This window comes from Eremothecium sinecaudum, chromosome II, assembly GCF_001548555.1.
Source record: "Eremothecium sinecaudum strain ATCC 58844 chromosome II, complete sequence".
NCBI lineage: Eukaryota > Fungi > Ascomycota > Saccharomycetes > Saccharomycetales > Saccharomycetaceae > Eremothecium > Eremothecium sinecaudum.
This window is the reverse complement of record NC_030893.1, coordinates 1,895,400-1,912,557: the sequence shown is the minus strand read 5'-3', so window position 1 is coordinate 1,912,557 and position 17,158 is coordinate 1,895,400. Positions and strand designations below refer to the sequence as shown.

At 40.5% G+C, this 17,158-nt stretch overlaps 12 protein-coding genes across 12 annotated transcripts; 7 read left to right on the top strand and 5 right to left on the bottom strand.

Moving 5' to 3' along the window:
• Positions 1-497: 497 nt before the first annotated feature.
• Positions 498-2,306, top strand: AW171_hschr21209 (HBR480Cp; the record flags this gene model as incomplete). Its single annotated transcript, XM_018130888.1, has 1 exon — positions 498-2,306. The coding sequence occupies one exon, from the start codon at positions 498-500 to the stop codon at positions 2,304-2,306; it is 1,809 nt and encodes a 602-aa protein (XP_017986377.1).
• A 280-nt stretch (positions 2,307-2,586) lies between these two features.
• ARP1 (actin-related protein 1) lies at positions 2,587-3,726 on the top strand (the record flags this gene model as incomplete). Its single annotated transcript, XM_018130887.1, has 1 exon — positions 2,587-3,726. The coding sequence occupies one exon, from the start codon at positions 2,587-2,589 to the stop codon at positions 3,724-3,726; it is 1,140 nt and encodes a 379-aa protein (XP_017986376.1).
• Positions 3,727-3,832: 106 nt separating this feature from the next.
• FUR1 (uracil phosphoribosyltransferase) lies at positions 3,833-4,483 on the bottom strand (the record flags this gene model as incomplete). The annotated part of the gene is made up of 1 exon (XM_018130886.1): positions 3,833-4,483. The coding sequence occupies one exon, from the start codon at positions 4,481-4,483 to the stop codon at positions 3,833-3,835; it is 651 nt and encodes a 216-aa protein (XP_017986375.1).
• A 266-nt stretch (positions 4,484-4,749) lies between these two features.
• On the bottom strand, positions 4,750-5,204 carry LSM7 (Sm-like protein LSM7; the record flags this gene model as incomplete). Its single annotated transcript, XM_018130885.1, has 2 exons — positions 4,750-5,097; positions 5,193-5,204. 2 exons carry the CDS (start codon positions 5,202-5,204, stop codon positions 4,750-4,752), a joined length of 360 nt encoding a protein of 119 aa, XP_017986374.1.
• A 152-nt stretch (positions 5,205-5,356) lies between these two features.
• On the top strand, positions 5,357-6,106 carry ALF1 (Alf1p; the record flags this gene model as incomplete). The annotated part of the gene is made up of 1 exon (XM_018130884.1): positions 5,357-6,106. One exon carries the CDS (start codon positions 5,357-5,359, stop codon positions 6,104-6,106), a length of 750 nt encoding a protein of 249 aa, XP_017986373.1.
• A 240-nt stretch (positions 6,107-6,346) lies between these two features.
• PGA2 (Pga2p) lies at positions 6,347-6,694 on the top strand (the record flags this gene model as incomplete). Its single annotated transcript, XM_018130883.1, has 1 exon — positions 6,347-6,694. One exon carries the CDS (start codon positions 6,347-6,349, stop codon positions 6,692-6,694), a length of 348 nt encoding a protein of 115 aa, XP_017986372.1.
• A 197-nt stretch (positions 6,695-6,891) lies between these two features.
• Positions 6,892-7,596, top strand: RPC31 (DNA-directed RNA polymerase III subunit C31; the record flags this gene model as incomplete). The annotated part of the gene is made up of 1 exon (XM_018130882.1): positions 6,892-7,596. One exon carries the CDS (start codon positions 6,892-6,894, stop codon positions 7,594-7,596), a length of 705 nt encoding a protein of 234 aa, XP_017986371.1.
• Positions 7,597-7,809: 213 nt separating this feature from the next.
• Positions 7,810-8,919, bottom strand: INN1 (Inn1p; the record flags this gene model as incomplete). Its single annotated transcript, XM_018130881.1, has 1 exon — positions 7,810-8,919. One exon carries the CDS (start codon positions 8,917-8,919, stop codon positions 7,810-7,812), a length of 1,110 nt encoding a protein of 369 aa, XP_017986370.1.
• Positions 8,920-9,101: 182 nt separating this feature from the next.
• THO2 (Tho2p) lies at positions 9,102-13,871 on the bottom strand (the record flags this gene model as incomplete). Its single annotated transcript, XM_018130880.1, has 1 exon — positions 9,102-13,871. One exon carries the CDS (start codon positions 13,869-13,871, stop codon positions 9,102-9,104), a length of 4,770 nt encoding a protein of 1,589 aa, XP_017986369.1.
• A 209-nt stretch (positions 13,872-14,080) lies between these two features.
• On the top strand, positions 14,081-14,387 carry YSF3 (U2 snRNP complex subunit YSF3; the record flags this gene model as incomplete). Its single annotated transcript, XM_018130879.1, has 2 exons — positions 14,081-14,083; positions 14,148-14,387. The coding sequence occupies 2 exons, from the start codon at positions 14,081-14,083 to the stop codon at positions 14,385-14,387; spliced, it is 243 nt and encodes an 80-aa protein (XP_017986368.1).
• A 127-nt stretch (positions 14,388-14,514) lies between these two features.
• Positions 14,515-15,216, bottom strand: AW171_hschr21199 (uncharacterized protein; the record flags this gene model as incomplete). Its single annotated transcript, XM_018130878.1, has 1 exon — positions 14,515-15,216. One exon carries the CDS (start codon positions 15,214-15,216, stop codon positions 14,515-14,517), a length of 702 nt encoding a protein of 233 aa, XP_017986367.1.
• A 229-nt stretch (positions 15,217-15,445) lies between these two features.
• On the top strand, positions 15,446-17,047 carry SRV2 (adenylate cyclase-binding protein; the record flags this gene model as incomplete). Its single annotated transcript, XM_018130877.1, has 1 exon — positions 15,446-17,047. One exon carries the CDS (start codon positions 15,446-15,448, stop codon positions 17,045-17,047), a length of 1,602 nt encoding a protein of 533 aa, XP_017986366.1.
• Positions 17,048-17,158: the final 111 nt, after the last annotated feature.

Sequence of the window (17,158 nt, the reverse complement as noted above, 5' to 3'; positions counted from 1 at the left end):
AGCCATGTCCAAACCATCCTAGCCTATGAAGTATCGAATGCAGTCCTATAATCACCTGTTAGTATTCGCAATCAGATCCAACTCTAAACAGAACACATCTAAACATACTTAGCTGAATTCTTGGGAATAACCCATTGTCATTACCCGGTTCAGTGACAATTTTAGCTATTAGTAATACCAATGCAATAAGTATAACACCTTGAATTGCTACTTTCACTATTTTAAGCCATGGTGTTCGCAGATAATCTGTTTTGTCTACATTGCCAATCATATCCTCGATATTGTGCCATAAGAATCCGAAAATCCCCTTAAATACGCTTTAGAAGCCTTCTATAGTCTTCTTGGTTCAATAGAAACTACGCTTTTAGTTGGTACATTTATTTAGGCTTGTGAAAATTGTTCACACTGTCAATAAAATGCTAACATTGCAAACAAATACATAAATAAGGTGCTCTTTGAAGGTTTAGGTTTCATAACTTCTGACATAAGTGCTCATTATGGTTGATAAGAAGGTATGGGAACTTTTTAATCGGGACGATACAGAAGGTGATGGCAATAGTCAAAATATGACTAAAGGTTTAGGTGAAGATAACCTTTCTTCAACGGATAGTGTCGAAGATGAAAATGATGATGAAATTGATCCCAATATGTGCATAGAATGCAAGGATATGGCTACAGCAATACTATGTGAGGACTGTAAGGAGCATTTTTGTGTTGTATGTTTTGAGATGCTTCATCGAGGTGGCCGAAGGAAGAAGCATAGGTACTTAAAACTTGCGGATGATGAGGCCGATAAAAAGGATAGTGTAGAAAATGGTGGGAATTCTGGGGATGAAGACCAGATGGATGAAGACCCCAGTCTTGTGGCTTCCCCTAGCTCAGTTGACGAACAAATGTTGCACGTGATAGAGGAACATGCAAACTACATTCCGATGAGGTTAACATTTGAGGAGCGTCATCTGTTGAGGTTGCTTGAGGCAGCACTCAAGGTGTCTGAGTATACTGATAGAGTGGATATCCTGTCGCATAAGTCGCGGGGAAGGAGAGTGGTGGAGCAGTTGAAAGAAATGTGCTCCTTGTTGTGTGGATTAGTGATTGCTACAGATTTGAAGGTTGGACAGAAGCTGTTGGAAAATAAGGAGCTTCATGAGAACGCTGACTGGTTCCAGGCCGTATTTGAAATTGGCAGGCGGTACAAGATCATGAACCCAGAAAGAATGAGAGATACTTTTGGGAAGCTTGCGTACATGATTATGGACTCGAGACTACCGCAAATTGAGGAACACATGGGCTTCCATTTGTACAAGCCTATCAAGACAGTGCGTTCCTATTTGAATGATCCTGCGGACGGTGGGAAGGCCCTCGGTTTGCTCAAAAACAAGTTGCTCTTGTACGCAACCGCCCATATTGACCCGATTGGTAAGACGAGAGCTGAAATCAATAGGCTAGTCAGGATGAAGGAGGACGCAATTTCCAAACTTGCTACAAAGTATAGCAGCTCGGTTTACTCCAAGGATGACATTTGTCAGGTATTATACTCGATTGGAGACTATAACGCCTTTGTTAAAATGAATAGAACTCCAATAGTACGTATGTTGGAAAGGCTAAACCTATTCTCGCAACCAGAGATAGCTGCAAAGTACTCTATTGGTATCCAGTATGGAAGAAACGGTGCGCGCTTAACACATGACCACGAGCGTCACTGGCACTATGCTCAGCAGTCTTTGAATTTGTGGTCAATTATCCAAAGGGAAATGATACAGCTGTGGTATCTCGCTGACAAGGATCTCTTTGATGGTTCTTCGTATCGCCTATCATCAACAGGCCAGGGTTTGCATCGTATTAAGGCCTGTCCTGCATTATATAAGAGGATGCACAACATCATCAATGAATGCAAAGCAAAATCCGGCACCTGGGTTGGATCCTCCGTGGTTCATCTTGGTGATGACGCGGTTCCAAATGCATTATTCTTCTTAGACAAATATACCCAAGTGCCAAATATTCTGATCCCATTCGACCAAACTTTACTGAAGATCGACGAGCTAGTCAAAAATGACCCGATGATCTTAGAGTACATCAACAAGCAGTACGGTAGCGTTGAAGATCTGAAGTTAACAATTCTTCAAGACGCTTTTGCCCATATGTTCGATGGATCCGGTGCAGACAACTTCTACATGAGTGGCTCGTGTATCGATGGTAGATTAACTTCGGCCTGGAATCACACCAACCAAATCTCCAAAAAACGTTATTATAGCATATTCCTACTTACCGGATTCATTGGCTTCAACGGCAGTGAAGGTTTCTAGTTATTGAGCTCACTGTCTGCTGTAGTTAACGCTGTTAACATCTACTTTATATATCAAGCCTAAAAAATCACAAAAATTCCCTGATACATATAGAATCCAACCTTAGAGGCTGTTACTTACTCTAGGTACACATATAGGCTTTCTAAGTAAGGTTTATGTTAGTGTTTATTAACTTTTGTTATAAGCACGCGTAAATTCGCAAAACTCATGGTAAATTATATATTAATAACAATACACACATAACTGCAAAACAGGCCCTAATCACTATTAAGATACCCCAATGAGTAGCCCAGAGACTCTCTATAACCAACCAGTGGTACTGGATAATGGATCTGGTATTATTAAGGCAGGTTTTAGCGGAGAAGAGAAGCCCAGATGTTTTGAGTATTCATTAATTGGAACAACTAAATATAATAAGGTAATGACCGGGGGTCTTGAGGGTGATACATTCATAGGGAATCAAGCGCAGGAATTGAGAGGATTACTAAAGCTACGCTATCCTATAGAGCACGGCATTGTTACAAATTGGTCAGATATGGAACAAATATGGGGACATGTGTTCAGTAAGAGCTTGCAACTACAAAATGTAGAAGATCATCCCATCTTAATTACTGAAGCACCACTAAATCCAATGAAAAACCGCGAAAAGATGTGTGAGTTGCTATTTGAATCATTTAATGTACCAGCGGTCTATGTTTCTCTACAGGCAGTGCTATCCTTGTACGCCAGCGGTAGAACAACCGGTTATGTTATAGACTGTGGTGATGGGTGCTGTCATGCTGTGCCAGTTTTTGATGGATTCTCAATACCACCATCAATAAGAAGAATAGACATTGCAGGACGTGATATAACTGAATTCTTGCAGCTGTTGTTGCGAAAGTCTACAGGAATATCGCTCCTGTCCAGTAGCGAACGAGAGATCGTAAGGACTATCAAAGAAAAGGCGTGCTACACAGCCAAGGACCCGAAAACCGAGGAGCAAAACTATCTGATGGACCCTAAAACTATTAAGTTTAAGCTGCCAGATGGTAAGACTATAGAACTGGGTCCAGAAAGGTATCGCGCCCCCGAGCTACTATTCAAACCACAACTCGTTGGCTCAGAGTTTGAGAGTTTGCCTGAAATGTGCTACCAAAGCTTAGCCAAAGTGGACCTCGATCTAAGAAGCACCTTGTATGCTAATATATTACTAAGTGGAGGCACTTCGATGTTCCCAGGCTTCGGCGACAGGCTATTAAACGAATTAAAACAGCTAATCGGGTCACAAACTAAAATTAAAATATTCGCCCCACCAGAAAGAAAATACACAACCTGGATTGGAGGCTCAATTTTGTCTGGATTGTCCACTTTTAAGAAGCTATGGGTTACCAAAGGCGAGTGGGAGGAGTCTTCTGATTGCATTCATGCAAGATTCATTTAAACAATGGCATCACGGGGCCTCGAGCATTGTACTACAAAAATCTTTGTAGATCAGGTATTATAGATACATAGGAGCAAGTCTGCTATTATACGTAATTTATCATCTATTAAACGCAGTAATATCTGTCACCGAAATCACCTAGACCTGGTACTAAGTACCTTCTGTCATCTAGCCCTTTGTCAATTGCACCAGTAATAATCTTTATATTAGGAAACTTAGCATGGTAAGCGTCAATGCCTTCCTTGCAGCAAATCAAGTTCAAGAATGAGATATTTTCTGGTTTGACACCTCTTTTAATCAACACTTCAGTAGCCATAATAGCGCTTCCACCAGTAGCTAACATGGGGTCCAAGAGGAATACATATCTCTGTGAAATGTCATCTGGCAATTTTTCGTAAAATAGCTTAGGAAGAGCAGTTTCCTCGTCCCTTTGGATCAATATTTTGCCAATCCTTACCGACCTACAGCAGTCCCTTAGTCCCTGCTCCATTGATTCACCTGCTCTAACGATGGAAACTCCACAAATCTTACCCAGGAATGAAACACCTTCATATTTCTGTTCCGTATGAGTCTCAACAGTTGTTGGCATTACTGGTAGATGATTCAAACCCTCCTCAACTAACAACCTGATAATACGATCAGCATAGAAGATAAAGTCAGGACGTTTAGTTTCTCTATTTCTAATGATGGTGTACAAGCCCAAAATTTGATTGGTTTGGGGTAACAAATGCACGTTCTCGAACGGTTGCGAAGCCATAATGCCCAGTGCAATATTTCGAGATGAGAGCTTGAGTGTAGAAGATCCTAACTGTTTCTAAAGCTGCTCTTATGCGATGCTGGGGCTTGCGATGAGTTAGTTCGAAAGCGTTAAAAAATTCACAATGAGCTAGTAGCAATTTGATGATTTGAACAAAACGACAGACGTCCGACTAATCCGGGCTCTAAAAACCCTTAGGTAGCTGCTAGAAAGGAATTCATGACCTATAGCTTTAATATACATTCTCTAATATGTAAATAGGATATTTATTCGCCAGCTGGACCCGGTATGATGGCCCCGCCAGCTACAGGCGAAAGTGAGAGTAAAATGGTTCCTCTTATAACAATAAGTCCCAAATTACGGGTTTTATCCTTCAGAATAATAGATGAATCCTCTTCATCCCTTAGGTACTCAACAGTCTCGTCGAGAACAAGGTTCATTAGTTGATCATAGCCTTTTAGAATACCTGTGACAAGCCTTCCTCCCATTAACTTAACCCTGACTTCGGTATCTTTATAGGTAGATAGATCAATGATAGCTTCACGCTTAGGGCCCTCAAACTTCTTTCTATGTTGAGGTTGTGATTGGTTTTGGTTGTCCTGCTTTGGTCTTTCCTATAAAAAGGCGTAATAGTTAGTATACTGTTGTAAAATCACCGGCTTTTCGAGCCACAGAAATTGCAGATAAGAATATGAACTATTTTACATACCTGACCGCTCATTGGTAGTTCTAATTATGGATGTTTAGAGGTTCTTTGTTGTAGAAGTGGCAGTGGTAAGGTTTTAATATTTCAGTTGAAAAAGCCCGTTTCAGATCACTGCTAATACGCGTCGGACAGAACCACTGTATACATCAAAAGAAGGATATTTAGAGATGGTTAGTATCGATATTAGTTCTGATTTATGTTCTACTACGAGGGATATCCCTTTGAGTTTGACTTGGGAGCAGTTTACGCGGAAATTGTATGATATAACAGGAGTTCTCCCTCAAGACATGAAACTGCAAATAACAACCCAAGAGGGTACTGAGAAGACTGTAGAGTTATCGCAATTCCAAAATGCTGGTACTCTAAGCAGCACCTTTCCACATGGCTTTTCAAAAGTGGAAGTACAGGACAGCAACGAGGGGTCAGTGGTGAATGCCTTGAAACGTGATCTCGAGGGCAACGGCGAACCGGTCGCTGGTTTCACGCTGTCTGAGGAGGAATATGCTCGCCGTGCAGACTCGGTCCTCAATTGGAAGAAAGAGAATCAGTTGGGAGCGTTCAGTCCCGATTTACGGGCCAAGTTGGAAACTGAGAGGGAGAGACAGGCCCGGGCAGCGAGCGCACTGAAGGTCGGGGAGCGCTGCTCGGTTAAAACCAGTGAGCAGCCTGAGAGACGAGGCTGGCTGCGGTTTGTCGGTCCTCTAGAGGCGCTACACGACAACGAAATCTGGTGTGGCGTCGAGTTTGACGAGCCGGTGGGTAAGAACGATGGTTCTTTCAAGGGCACTGTCTATTTCGGACCAGTAAAAGACAACTACGGTGCATTTGTGAAGCCTTCCAGTGTGGAAATAGGCCCCCAGTTTGTACCACTTATCGACGAAGAGCTACTGCTCAGTGAGGATATGGAAGAATTGTAGGCCCAAGCCAGTCGTCAACTACTAGACTTTGAATATACTCGGGATGCGCTCCTTTTGATACTCTAGACCAGTATTAACAAGCATAGAAGGTCTAATATATTCTCATATTACCCTTCACTGGTCATCTCAACTTGCCGTATTTTGCGACATAGTTAAAGAATCATAAGCTACAAATGCTTAGAAACCTTGTTACAAACCAAGAAGCCTGTCATCACTTCTCAAAACAGCCCATCACCCAAGATGTTTGACATTTTAAACATGGACTTTCAGACCTTCATGAGGCTAGTCATCATTATAGGAGGCTACGCCTTACTACGAGGCCATTTACAGAAATACCTATCAAATAGAGAGTTAAAGAGAAAAGCTAATATAGATGAAAAGGAAATTGCCAAAAAGCAACTTGATGACCTGGTTGAAGATCCAAACCAGCAGGTGGAATCAAGTACAACAGCATTTGGCTGGGGCGAGAAGACTAGGGAGCGGGTTCGGAAACAAGAGAAGATACTACAAGAACAAATAGAAAAATTGAAGCAAAACCAAGGCAATGAAGATGATGATGAGGATATTGAGGATCTTCTAGAGAAATAGAGCTAATCTAACCTCCTCAATGCATATAGTTCCGATTATATAGCCATTAAAATGTCCTCTGTAAATTGTAAGTTATTTAAGCTAAAGATTGCTTACTGCATTTTCTAAAAAATTTGTTAGCATTAAATGTCGCTACTCATCGCTTCTAATTGTTGAGGCATACATCGTCAAAGAAGTGTTGCTGGTGACCTAGTGAGATGAGTTTCCGTCGAGGTGGTGCTGGTAAAGGCTCTTCATTCCAAAATTTGCCAATTGGATTGAATTACAGCGATGTTGGAACTAAAGAGAACGGTGAGAAGCCTTCGATACCTCTTCCTGTCCATAATCCTATAACTTCAAAGGAAAGGGCGATTGCTGTCAAGTATATCAACTTTCTGAATACTGTGAAAGATGGGCCGTTTTATACTGGGACAATGTCTGCTTCAGTGGAGGCATCGGATAATTCAAAGGATAAACCTCAGACAGTAGTTGAAGACGGTGGGTTTAATGATGGTATAGAACGTTATTCCGATAAATACTTGAAGAAAAGGAGGATATGTTTATCCGTGGATACGCACCCTTTTCATTTGGAATACTTTCCAAAAGAGCTATATCAGGCTATGGGGATTAAAAAGAAGAAGTTGCTTGCATTATCAAAGTTCAATAAGATTGATGATCTTTTCACAGGTACCGGTTGCGAGGAAGAGGAAGCTCTTCCAATGCTTGAGAAGTTGAAGGAGCTGGCAGAAAACGAGGATGAAGTTGAAGAGAACAAGGAAAAGAACTCTAGTGACATTGAAGAGGACTTGGATGATGACTTTGACGATGATGACGATGACGATTATAATGCTGAGAAGTATTTTAATGATGGAGAAGATGATGACAATGGAGACGATGATTATGGCGATGAGCCAGCCTTCTGAGCCCTATATTGTGTATAACTTGTGTATAACTTGAATAGATGTAAATTATTTCCTGGAGAACACTTCAAGTTGTTGAGATTGAAAGCGCACTTTAGCGTACAAAAATCGTGAAAAGACAACACAAACCACAGTTACTGTGAGAATTGATCAACTGTGCAAATACGTAATTCATTAGTATTAATGTATATATACAATTAGTATCAGTGCTATAGGCTATCTATAGTCCCAAACTGAAGTCCTTGTCTGTGAAAATGAGGATGAGTTGCGTTGCAAAGGACTGCGGCGACCAGCATTTGCATATGAGTTGGCGCAGGGTGGTAAAGATGGCACACAATTGTCTTCCTGCCGTGATGATCTAATGGGGGATGATGAGGTTGAATATGGACGCTCCTCAGAAGTAATGCCAACAATCTTTTGGAGAGCTTCCAAATCCACATTAGCCCGAGTATTTCCTGTTTTCTCAGTGTTTCCGTGCTTAAATGTATGCCACTTCTCTTTGAGCTGCTTTAATTTCGCAGTGATTCCAGAGTCTCGAGAGTCTTGTGAAGCATTAGACCCAAAACTATTAAATGTTCCCACGCTTTCAGTAAACTCCGGAAAGTTAGTAGACGACTCTCCTGCCATCGACATCGGCCTTTGTGATGCCAATTGCGACTCAGGTGGAAGCCTGTACATGACAGGTGGAGGAGGTTTTTTTCGCTGCATTACAGCATGTTTGTAAGTCATCGAATGTGCACTTTGGCTAAGTCTCTCATTGGAAAACGACGTTGCAAACTCAGAAGGCGGAGAAGGAAAACTAGAAGAATATGATGCCTCGTAAGGGCTCAATTGGGGTGACTGTCTTGCAGAAATACCACCAATTCTGTTAGTCTCAAAATCCACCAAACTACTGCGCTGAGATAGCGGTCCAGATTTATGTGGTGTGAAGGTCATCTCAATATAAATTTTGCCAGCCTCAGCATCATCCACGCTCAAATTATACCAATCATAATAGCCATCATCTGGATCACTAAGTAGAGCTGGCTTTAGATCTACTTCACATTTACCTATCAGCCTTGGCCCATTTTTACGATCATCATATAACTCCACAAATAGTACATTTCTCATATCAGGGGTCATATCAAAAACTACATGAAAATCAAATACAGGCGCCTGGCCACCCCTATGAACTGCATCTGACACTTTAGTTAGATGAGAGATTCTTAATTTCACGAATGGGTCTTGTTTATCGAGTTTTCGTAAATTAGGCAAGTCTCTTGCTTTCCGTACAAATACATCTAAAGCGCCATTGAAACCACGCATATAACCATTTTCAATACTCATAATACCTGGAGCAACGTGCTAAATCTAATGATAACAACAATTAGGCTCCCTAGGACTTACAGTAATTGATAATTGACGAGATCTAGGTTAATTGATGAGCTGTGTAATTACATGTACAGTTAGAAAAGAATACAATATATAACTTTATACGGATAGTACGAGAAGCTACATGTGCTTAAAGTCTACCTGAATCTACTTACTCCGCCTTTCTTTGGACCAGGTGGAAGGTTAGCGTGGATTTCTAAACGTCTTTCTTTATTAGGTTTCCTTTTGTTGTCGTCTGCTTGTCTTTGCCGTTTCACATCACTGTTATATCTGTAATCAGAAGCAGGCCGTTTCCTAGAAGGCTCTTTTGGTGCGTTACGGAATCTACTCTCGGTGACTGCATCTGCCTGCCTTGAGGGTGCTTGGGGAAATCTACTGGTTTCAGCTCTTGGGCCTGAAATCCTGCTGGGCTCCTGTCTTCCTTCGAACCTTGAACTTACCCTGTCGCGCAAAGCGTTACTCTGAACCTTTTGACCGGCTAACTCAGATGGCTGTGTTGGAGTGGCGATTGGTACCTTACCAGAATTGAATCGAGATGGGAGCGGCTTTTCTTCAGATTTAGGTTGCTGAGGTTTGTTTTCACTATCTTTAAAGCGAGAAGTACTCCTAGTATTGTCCTTTGGCTTCTTATCATACCTTTCCAATTTAGCTTTAGGTACTGGCGTATCAGAGGTGTTAGCAGTTGATAGCCTGCTTTCGAGTTTATTGGCGGAGCCTTTAGGATGGGTGGAAGCAGTGGGAACATCCTCTCCATATAAGTCGTCTGCGGTTACCTTAGATTTGGCTTTGGATGTAGGAGCTGCACACTTTAAACAGGCCGCTTCAAGATCTTGCAACTTGCGAAGGAAAGGAGCATTACTACGAGGCCACTTGACAGTGCTGTAAAAATAGTCCATCAAAATGTTTGTTATTCTTTTCCTGAAGGACACGACGTCACCGTTATATTCGTTCAGAGCTTTGTGCAACTCGTCCTTGAAGAAGAAATCCCTAATTAGCTTTGGCACTTGATCTACTTTCGCTGAGGTGATCAGGTTGTGGACAGAGTCAATGGCATCTAAAGTTTTCTGAACTTGATATGGAACTGTAGAACTGCCCTCTGAGGACGGTGGTAATCGTTCTGTGCCGCTACCACTACCTACATCAGTGGACGCTGCGCTGTAACGGTTAGGTTTGTTTGATTCTGCTGATTTCGCGGATTCTTTTAATGCTTTTGATTGCTCTAATTTTTCAGCTTCTGCGTCCTTAGCTAGTGCATCTTGATATTCCTTTATTCTCATATCCTCTTTTTCTTTATTTTGGATGGCCATCAATTCTTCAGCAGGAAGTTCATAGAACTCCTGGGGTTTGCATGCAGACTTTAAACGATTCTTTAGGTGACCGATCAACGCGTTACATGGTAGCCTAATATCTTCTCTTTCTCCATCACCTAATTTTTCAGTTAAAGCACCTAGCACTTCTTTAATATGGTCATCAACAACTGGGAAAATAGTTGTCACTTGGTTGAGAAATTCGATAGCATTCCTAATTGACATGTAATTTGTTTCCATTAATAATAGCCTCATGTCCGTAATTATAGTCGAATGCAACTTAAATAGCTCCGCAAGGCTATCATTATCAAAACTGCCTTCTTCCCTTGCCTTTTCAAATGCATCCAATAAAACGTTGAAGAAGAAACCCAAGTTCTCCGATTCTACAACTGTGCAAGAGAATAACAACCCTCCAAGTATACGGCGCTCAACGATGAGTTTGAAGATTGTAAAAGTTTCTTTAACACCAAAAAGTTCAATAATAAACAACGCACTGTAAACAGCATCCGAACATGTGAATAAAGTTCTCGGAAGAACGCAGTACTGGAAAAATGCTTCAATTGTATCTGAATTTAGTTCTGGAACAAAGTTGCTTCTCTTTTCTTTCAACAATACTTGCATATTTTTGAACGCTTTCTGGTGAGTAAGGCAGTTAGACATAACCTGTTGAACTTCAGTCATAAAGACATTCTTCTCACGCTGGAATTTAGCCTTCGAGAGTTTCAATTTTAGTTGTTCAGTGACCTCGTCATATAATTGATTGTTAAATTGAACATCATATAAAGATAGTTTCCAGAATGTGGTAAAAAGTTCCTTGTTCAAATTTGCAAACGGAATATGCTTGAACTCAGTTTTATCAAGAGCTGTATCAATTATTTTGCTAGGTTCTTTACCTTCCTGATTGCTTTCCTGAATACAGTCCCTCCATATGTTAAAACTCCACTCAATTGGTATATTATATTCAGCTACCATCTCGTCAAAAGGTAGAACGCTGGAAATGAACTCATCAACGGTTAATGTGTATTTCAACATTTCAACAAATGCCCATAGTAACGATTTGGAATCGTCGTATTTTGTTGATAAAATTTTGTAATGGGTATCAGAAGACAGGCTAGAAGCATTAATGTTGCATAACAGCACAATCAATTCCGATATACAATTCATTTTCAATAATAGTTTTGTGATTGCACGCGCAGCAACTAGGGTGTCCTGTCTGGTGTCCAGAATCAAAGACCTTGCAACCCTGCGCAACGCAGGTCCTGAGTTTAGCATATGTAACTGCTTCCAACTGATGTTATTGATACTTTGTATACCTCCTACTCTGGATATTAATTCTTTTAAAATAGGAATTGACAAATTGTAATCCTTGTGCATATTCTTGACTGTAAATATAATAATATTCTCCAAGTCCATCCTTGGACAAACCTTTGCAAGTCCTGCAATAAATGAGGACAACCTTTGTATCCAAGAACATTGGTTTATACCGTCACTTTGCAGAGAACTACGCCCAGAAGTAAGCTTTAACAGTAGAATATACTGCAAAACGTCATATGCAAAATCAGGAAACTTTGTTGCTGAAATAACAACCAATTCCGACACTTTGTCATAGTTCTCAATTTGGTTTACTACCGGCTCTAAGGTTGCAAGCGGATTACTCGATATGACTCGGGCGACCTCATTAGCCTTTTCGTCAATATTATCAATACTTAACGATTTTAATAAACTTCTTATTCTGCGCTTAGCCCTATTAAAGTTCAATTTGACAAATATGTTATCTTCAGATATCTTAGTGAGTAGTTCATTATACATGAAGTACCTTTTTTCAAATGGGAACAACTTCATTAAATCATAGCAAGACGAACATGCAAAAAAATCATCCTCTAGAGCGGCCACAGTTGGAAGAAGAAACTTCCTGAAGAAGTCTATCCACTTTGCAATTGATTCCTCAGAGTTTTCTGAATCCGCAATATCGCGAATAGCAATTTTGCTTAGTTTAGTTATAACTTGCGGCTGTAAGGTTAATCTGGTTCCCACAAACGTCAAAATCTCGTGAGATTGGCTGAATAAATCTTCTATTGAAGCAATTACCGGTAATCTGTCTGACCACTTACTATAGTAGAAAGTCGACTTTTCACCAAGTAAAAATTTCTCGTTCACGTTAGGAGAAATCCGTTCCTGAACAAGTCGACATTGTTTACTCGGTATGCCGCTATGTGACATCTTCATTTTAATCTTTGCGGTGACATTGTATTCCGGTGTGTTGATAGATTTTTTGTAACAAGGATCAATCATAAAATCGTAAGCTCTAATCAATGCCTCAACAAGCCCATCAATAGTTATCGCAACTTTTTCATTCATTTTTATGGAATATAGTGCAGGTATCAAAAGACCGTGATTTAAACAACTAGTTACCAAACGCCATTTACCTACTTCATTAATCTGGAAGTGTCTATTCTTCCTTTCTCTTTGCTTCTGCTCTTCCTCTTTCTCCTTTACTTCTAATGCAGCAGCCTTTTGACCTTCTGTATCGCTCTTCTTGCTATCTATTCCGTTACCTGCCAAGACTTCTTCTTCATCCGGTAGGGCTGCAGCCATAGCCAATGGATTACTAGCACCCTCCATAGATTGTTGCTCCAAGTCATGGTAGTATTCATTAACGTACTTAGCCACTGTCTCATCATCTGGACCCAAGCTCTCCAAAATAGAGAGATACGAAACAAAACCTTCCTTTATCAATATACACACCATATCCATATATCTATCATCAAATTCCTCACTGGAGAGCTTGTTTGCAATTAAACGGGATGCTACAACATTACCACCATGGTTCAATCTCTTCCAATCGAACGGATCGGATGGTGTTAAAGGCCAATAATCAGAGTGTTTCAATAATTCAGTGAAGAATTCGTGATGGTCATACACATATATGGAAGAGACCCTCAATATAATGTCCAAAACACGGATAGGATCCAAACTATATTTGCTCGCAACGAACACCAGCTGTGAGGAATAATATTCCAATGACTGAAACCGGTCCCTGTCGTTATATGCAACATTAAGTAAAGAGATCAGCTGAGAAAACCCGATAGGACACTCAAATAACAGGTTATATTTCTTCAGATGGTATTTTTCAGAAATTAAGCTTCTCTTATATAGCGATAACTGTTCTTTCGTCCACTTATGCGCCAAAAGTTTCTCGTTGAGACTCGTTGAAAATTCAAGTTGCATGCCTTCGATAGCCTTAACTAACTCAATAAGATTAGAATCGTCTTCAGATTGCTTTGGAAAATAATTTACAACATTGACAAGCAAACGAGCCGCCTTATTATTTCTGGAACATAACTTTGATAGTAAACTAGCCAAAGAGGAGTAATTATCACCAATCAACTTCTTATAGTCTTCATTAGTGAACATCAAAGCCTCAGTAAAAACTTTATAAAGATAAGTTTCCTTCTCAGATGCTTCTTCAATTGCATCGTAGTGCTCCATCAACTTATTATAGCCAGTAGACCAATCGGATAAAAACTCATCTGTGAAGACTGAGCGCTCAAATGGAACGTGTTGCTTAGCTAGCCTATTCAAATTCTCAATAAGCGACATAATGAGATATGAGAAGCAGCCAATGTTCCTTTTACAGTGACCTTTTAACTTAGCTGAGTACTAACATTTAAGCTTTTTTTTATTCAAGAAGAGTTTGACGGATTTTAAAATTAAGAGCAGCACTGTGCTTCCGCTAAACACTTCGCACTAGGCCGATTATTAGGGCATCAAACCTCATTTATATCTTTACAAACAGATTAATTCACAATATGGTATGTATTAGGACGTTTAAACCGTTATCGCAGTGTCTTATACTAACTATAACAACTTCTACAGTCAGACAAGATACGACAGGAACAGTTGTTCCAAACTATGAAGCAAAAGCACCTGGGATTGGGGACTGATAATACTTCGAAGGCTGAGTGGTTTACTCAGATCAATAGAGATACCTATAATACTTTAATAGGCCATACGAGTTTATTAGAATATACTGCGCTGGGCAGCTCTAGTACGAAAGCAGAGACAAGACTCAGTCTGATTGACAAAATGTGCAATGATTACACTAGGGGCATATAAACCAGCATTAACGATTACTACAAGCAGCTCATTACTATACGGGTTTCTATAGGTTGTAACTTTATATACTAAAACAAATCACGTGACTCCCGACAACGTCCTCTCCAACGGATCCCACAGTTTGCGACTACAGTTCAGATGTGCTGCGGATATCGGCAGAAATAACTCTACCGTCGATCTCTGCACCATGAAACTGCTTTACAAGTCGCTGCAGTTCATTACCCGAACTCTCGCTCACGATATGCACTTCTGCGGTTGCTGAGCCCGTTGGTAAGTCCAAAACTTTTATATTTGAGACTCTACAAGTACCGTGCTCTTCTAAAGCCTTCTTCAAAGTTTCCTTCTTCACCCCAACGGGCAGGTTTCGTAGACCTAAGAACTCACTCCCGTTTCTCAACGATATTACGAGATTTTTCGCCTTTCTCTTCTTAGTTTTCGAGATATCCTCTTTATCATCATAATTGCTGCTGCTAAATACAGTTCTCGGAGGCACAATAGGTATGGACGCATGCTGCTGCGCTATCAGCTTCCGTCTCATCATGGCATCTTTCTTCAAACTTTTTTTGTTCGATGAGTTCCCATTGCCTACTATATTATTATTAAACTCTCGTAACTGAACTCCAACATCATTAGCGCTAACAAACCTTCCATTGATAAAACGTAAAGCATTACTAGCACCTTCTAACTCCTTCTTTCTGGGTTCATTATTTTTGTTCCCTTTCGTGGCCGTACCAATTCTACCAAAAAGAGAACCACTTGCTGAGTTGCTTCCAATCGAACGCTTTGCTCTAACACGTTTACCGTGGCCTTTCCTGACGATTCCAGCCATACTTAAATCACCAAATAACAGCCTTTTACACACCTTTTTCTGTGTGATTGATATTTTGTAACGGTGATGAACTGATGCGTAGATACTTTTTCTGTAAGTTTACAATTATAAAATGGCGACTCCTTCTTATTTAAAGTTTTATACAAATAGAGGACATATTTACAATTATTTAGGTTGTAGAAAGATCTCATAAGGTATTACTCAAGGTTTTACTATTACTGTTTATACAATGCCTGAAACTGGCTCAATTCAAGGTTATAATCTTGTAAACTTATTAAAGAGGCTTGAAGATGCCACTGCAAGGTTAGAAGATGTTACTGTTTATCAAGAAACTTATGTTAACTCCAAATTTGGCTCCAAAAGAAACTCTCCTGGCACCCCTAAAGTTCAGGGAGCTGGCAAAGGAATTGCTGAAGCAAGTGGGGCTCCTGAGGCTGGTTCTTCAGAACAAAACGTGCCAAGAAGTATTGTTGAGTTTGAGAGGTTTTTGAATGAAAAGGTTAATCCGTTAGTTGAACTTGCTGAAAAAGTCGATCCAGTTGTGCACAAGGCTACCGGACTGCTAAAGGATGCCTTCATTGCGCAATTGGATTTTTTGCGTGTAGCTATAAAGGCTAAGAAGCCTGGGATGGGTTCTGAAGCGTTTATGAGTGCAATGAAGCCCATGAGCGAAAAGATTGTAGCTATTGGAGAGCTAAAAGATGCTAATAGACAATCCAAATACTTTGTGCACTTGAATTCGATTTCAGAAGGCGCGCCCTTGCTTGGATGGGTTTCAGTAGACAAGCCTCTCTCACTCATTACAGATTTTAAGGATGCTGCTCAATTTTGGACCAACAGGGTCTTGAAAGATTTCAAAGATACTAAAGATGGATCATTTGAGTGGGTGAAGATGTATCTGGACATGATGAACGACTTAAAGGCGTACGTGAAGGAATTCCATCCTTCAGGTCCATCTTACAAGGCAGATGGTTTGGACTTTGCAGAAGCCTACTCACAGGTGCTCAAAGAGGATAAGCCTTCTTCCAAAGCGCATGCTAGCGGAGAGGAGAAGCCTGCTACAGCTGGACAGGGAGCGGGTGCCGCACCACCACCACCACCACCTCCACCTCCTGCAGCAGTGTTTGAGATCCAAGAGCCTGCAGCTCCTAGAGTTCCTAGCACTGGTGTTGCCGCTGTGTTTGAAGAATTAAATCAGGGAGAGTCAATAACTAGATCACTACGCAGGGTGGATAAATCCCAACAAACTCATAAGAACCCAGAACTTCGTGTCTCTTCTTCCGTTCCTTCTAGTTCCGGTTCAAGGAACCTTGCTTCAAAGGGGAGGAGACCTGCTGTTCCCAAAACTACAAAAATGCCAAGAAAGGAATTAGTTGGAAACAAATGGTTTATTGAACACTATGAAGATCAACAGGACCCTATTGTCGTCGAAGGAAACAAGGATGAGTCCATTTTTATTGGTGATTGTTCAAAAGTCCTCATCCAAATAAAGGGAAAGGTGAACGCTATTTCAATGACTGGAACAGATCGTACAAATCTAATTGTTGATTCCAGTATTAGTGGTATTGATGTCATTAAATGCACAAATTTTGGCATTCAGGTTGAAGACACGGTTCCTCAAATTACTATCGACAAGAGTGATTCTGGTGCTATTTACTTAAGAGAGAATTCAATGGACACAGAGATATACAGCTCGTCCACAACATCTGTGAATGTAAACATTCCAACTGGAGAAGATGGTGACTTCGTTGAGCATCCAATCCCGGAGCAATTGAAGCACTCCTTTGCTAATAACAAATTGGTTTCTACTGTGTTCGAACACGTAGGTTAAACAAATGAAAACTGCTCTATTGTTTTTACAGAAGGTTCAACAGATATTTATATATACAAGAAGAATATGAATGTGTCTAAATCGTAGTCATCTATACATATTCTTTTTTAG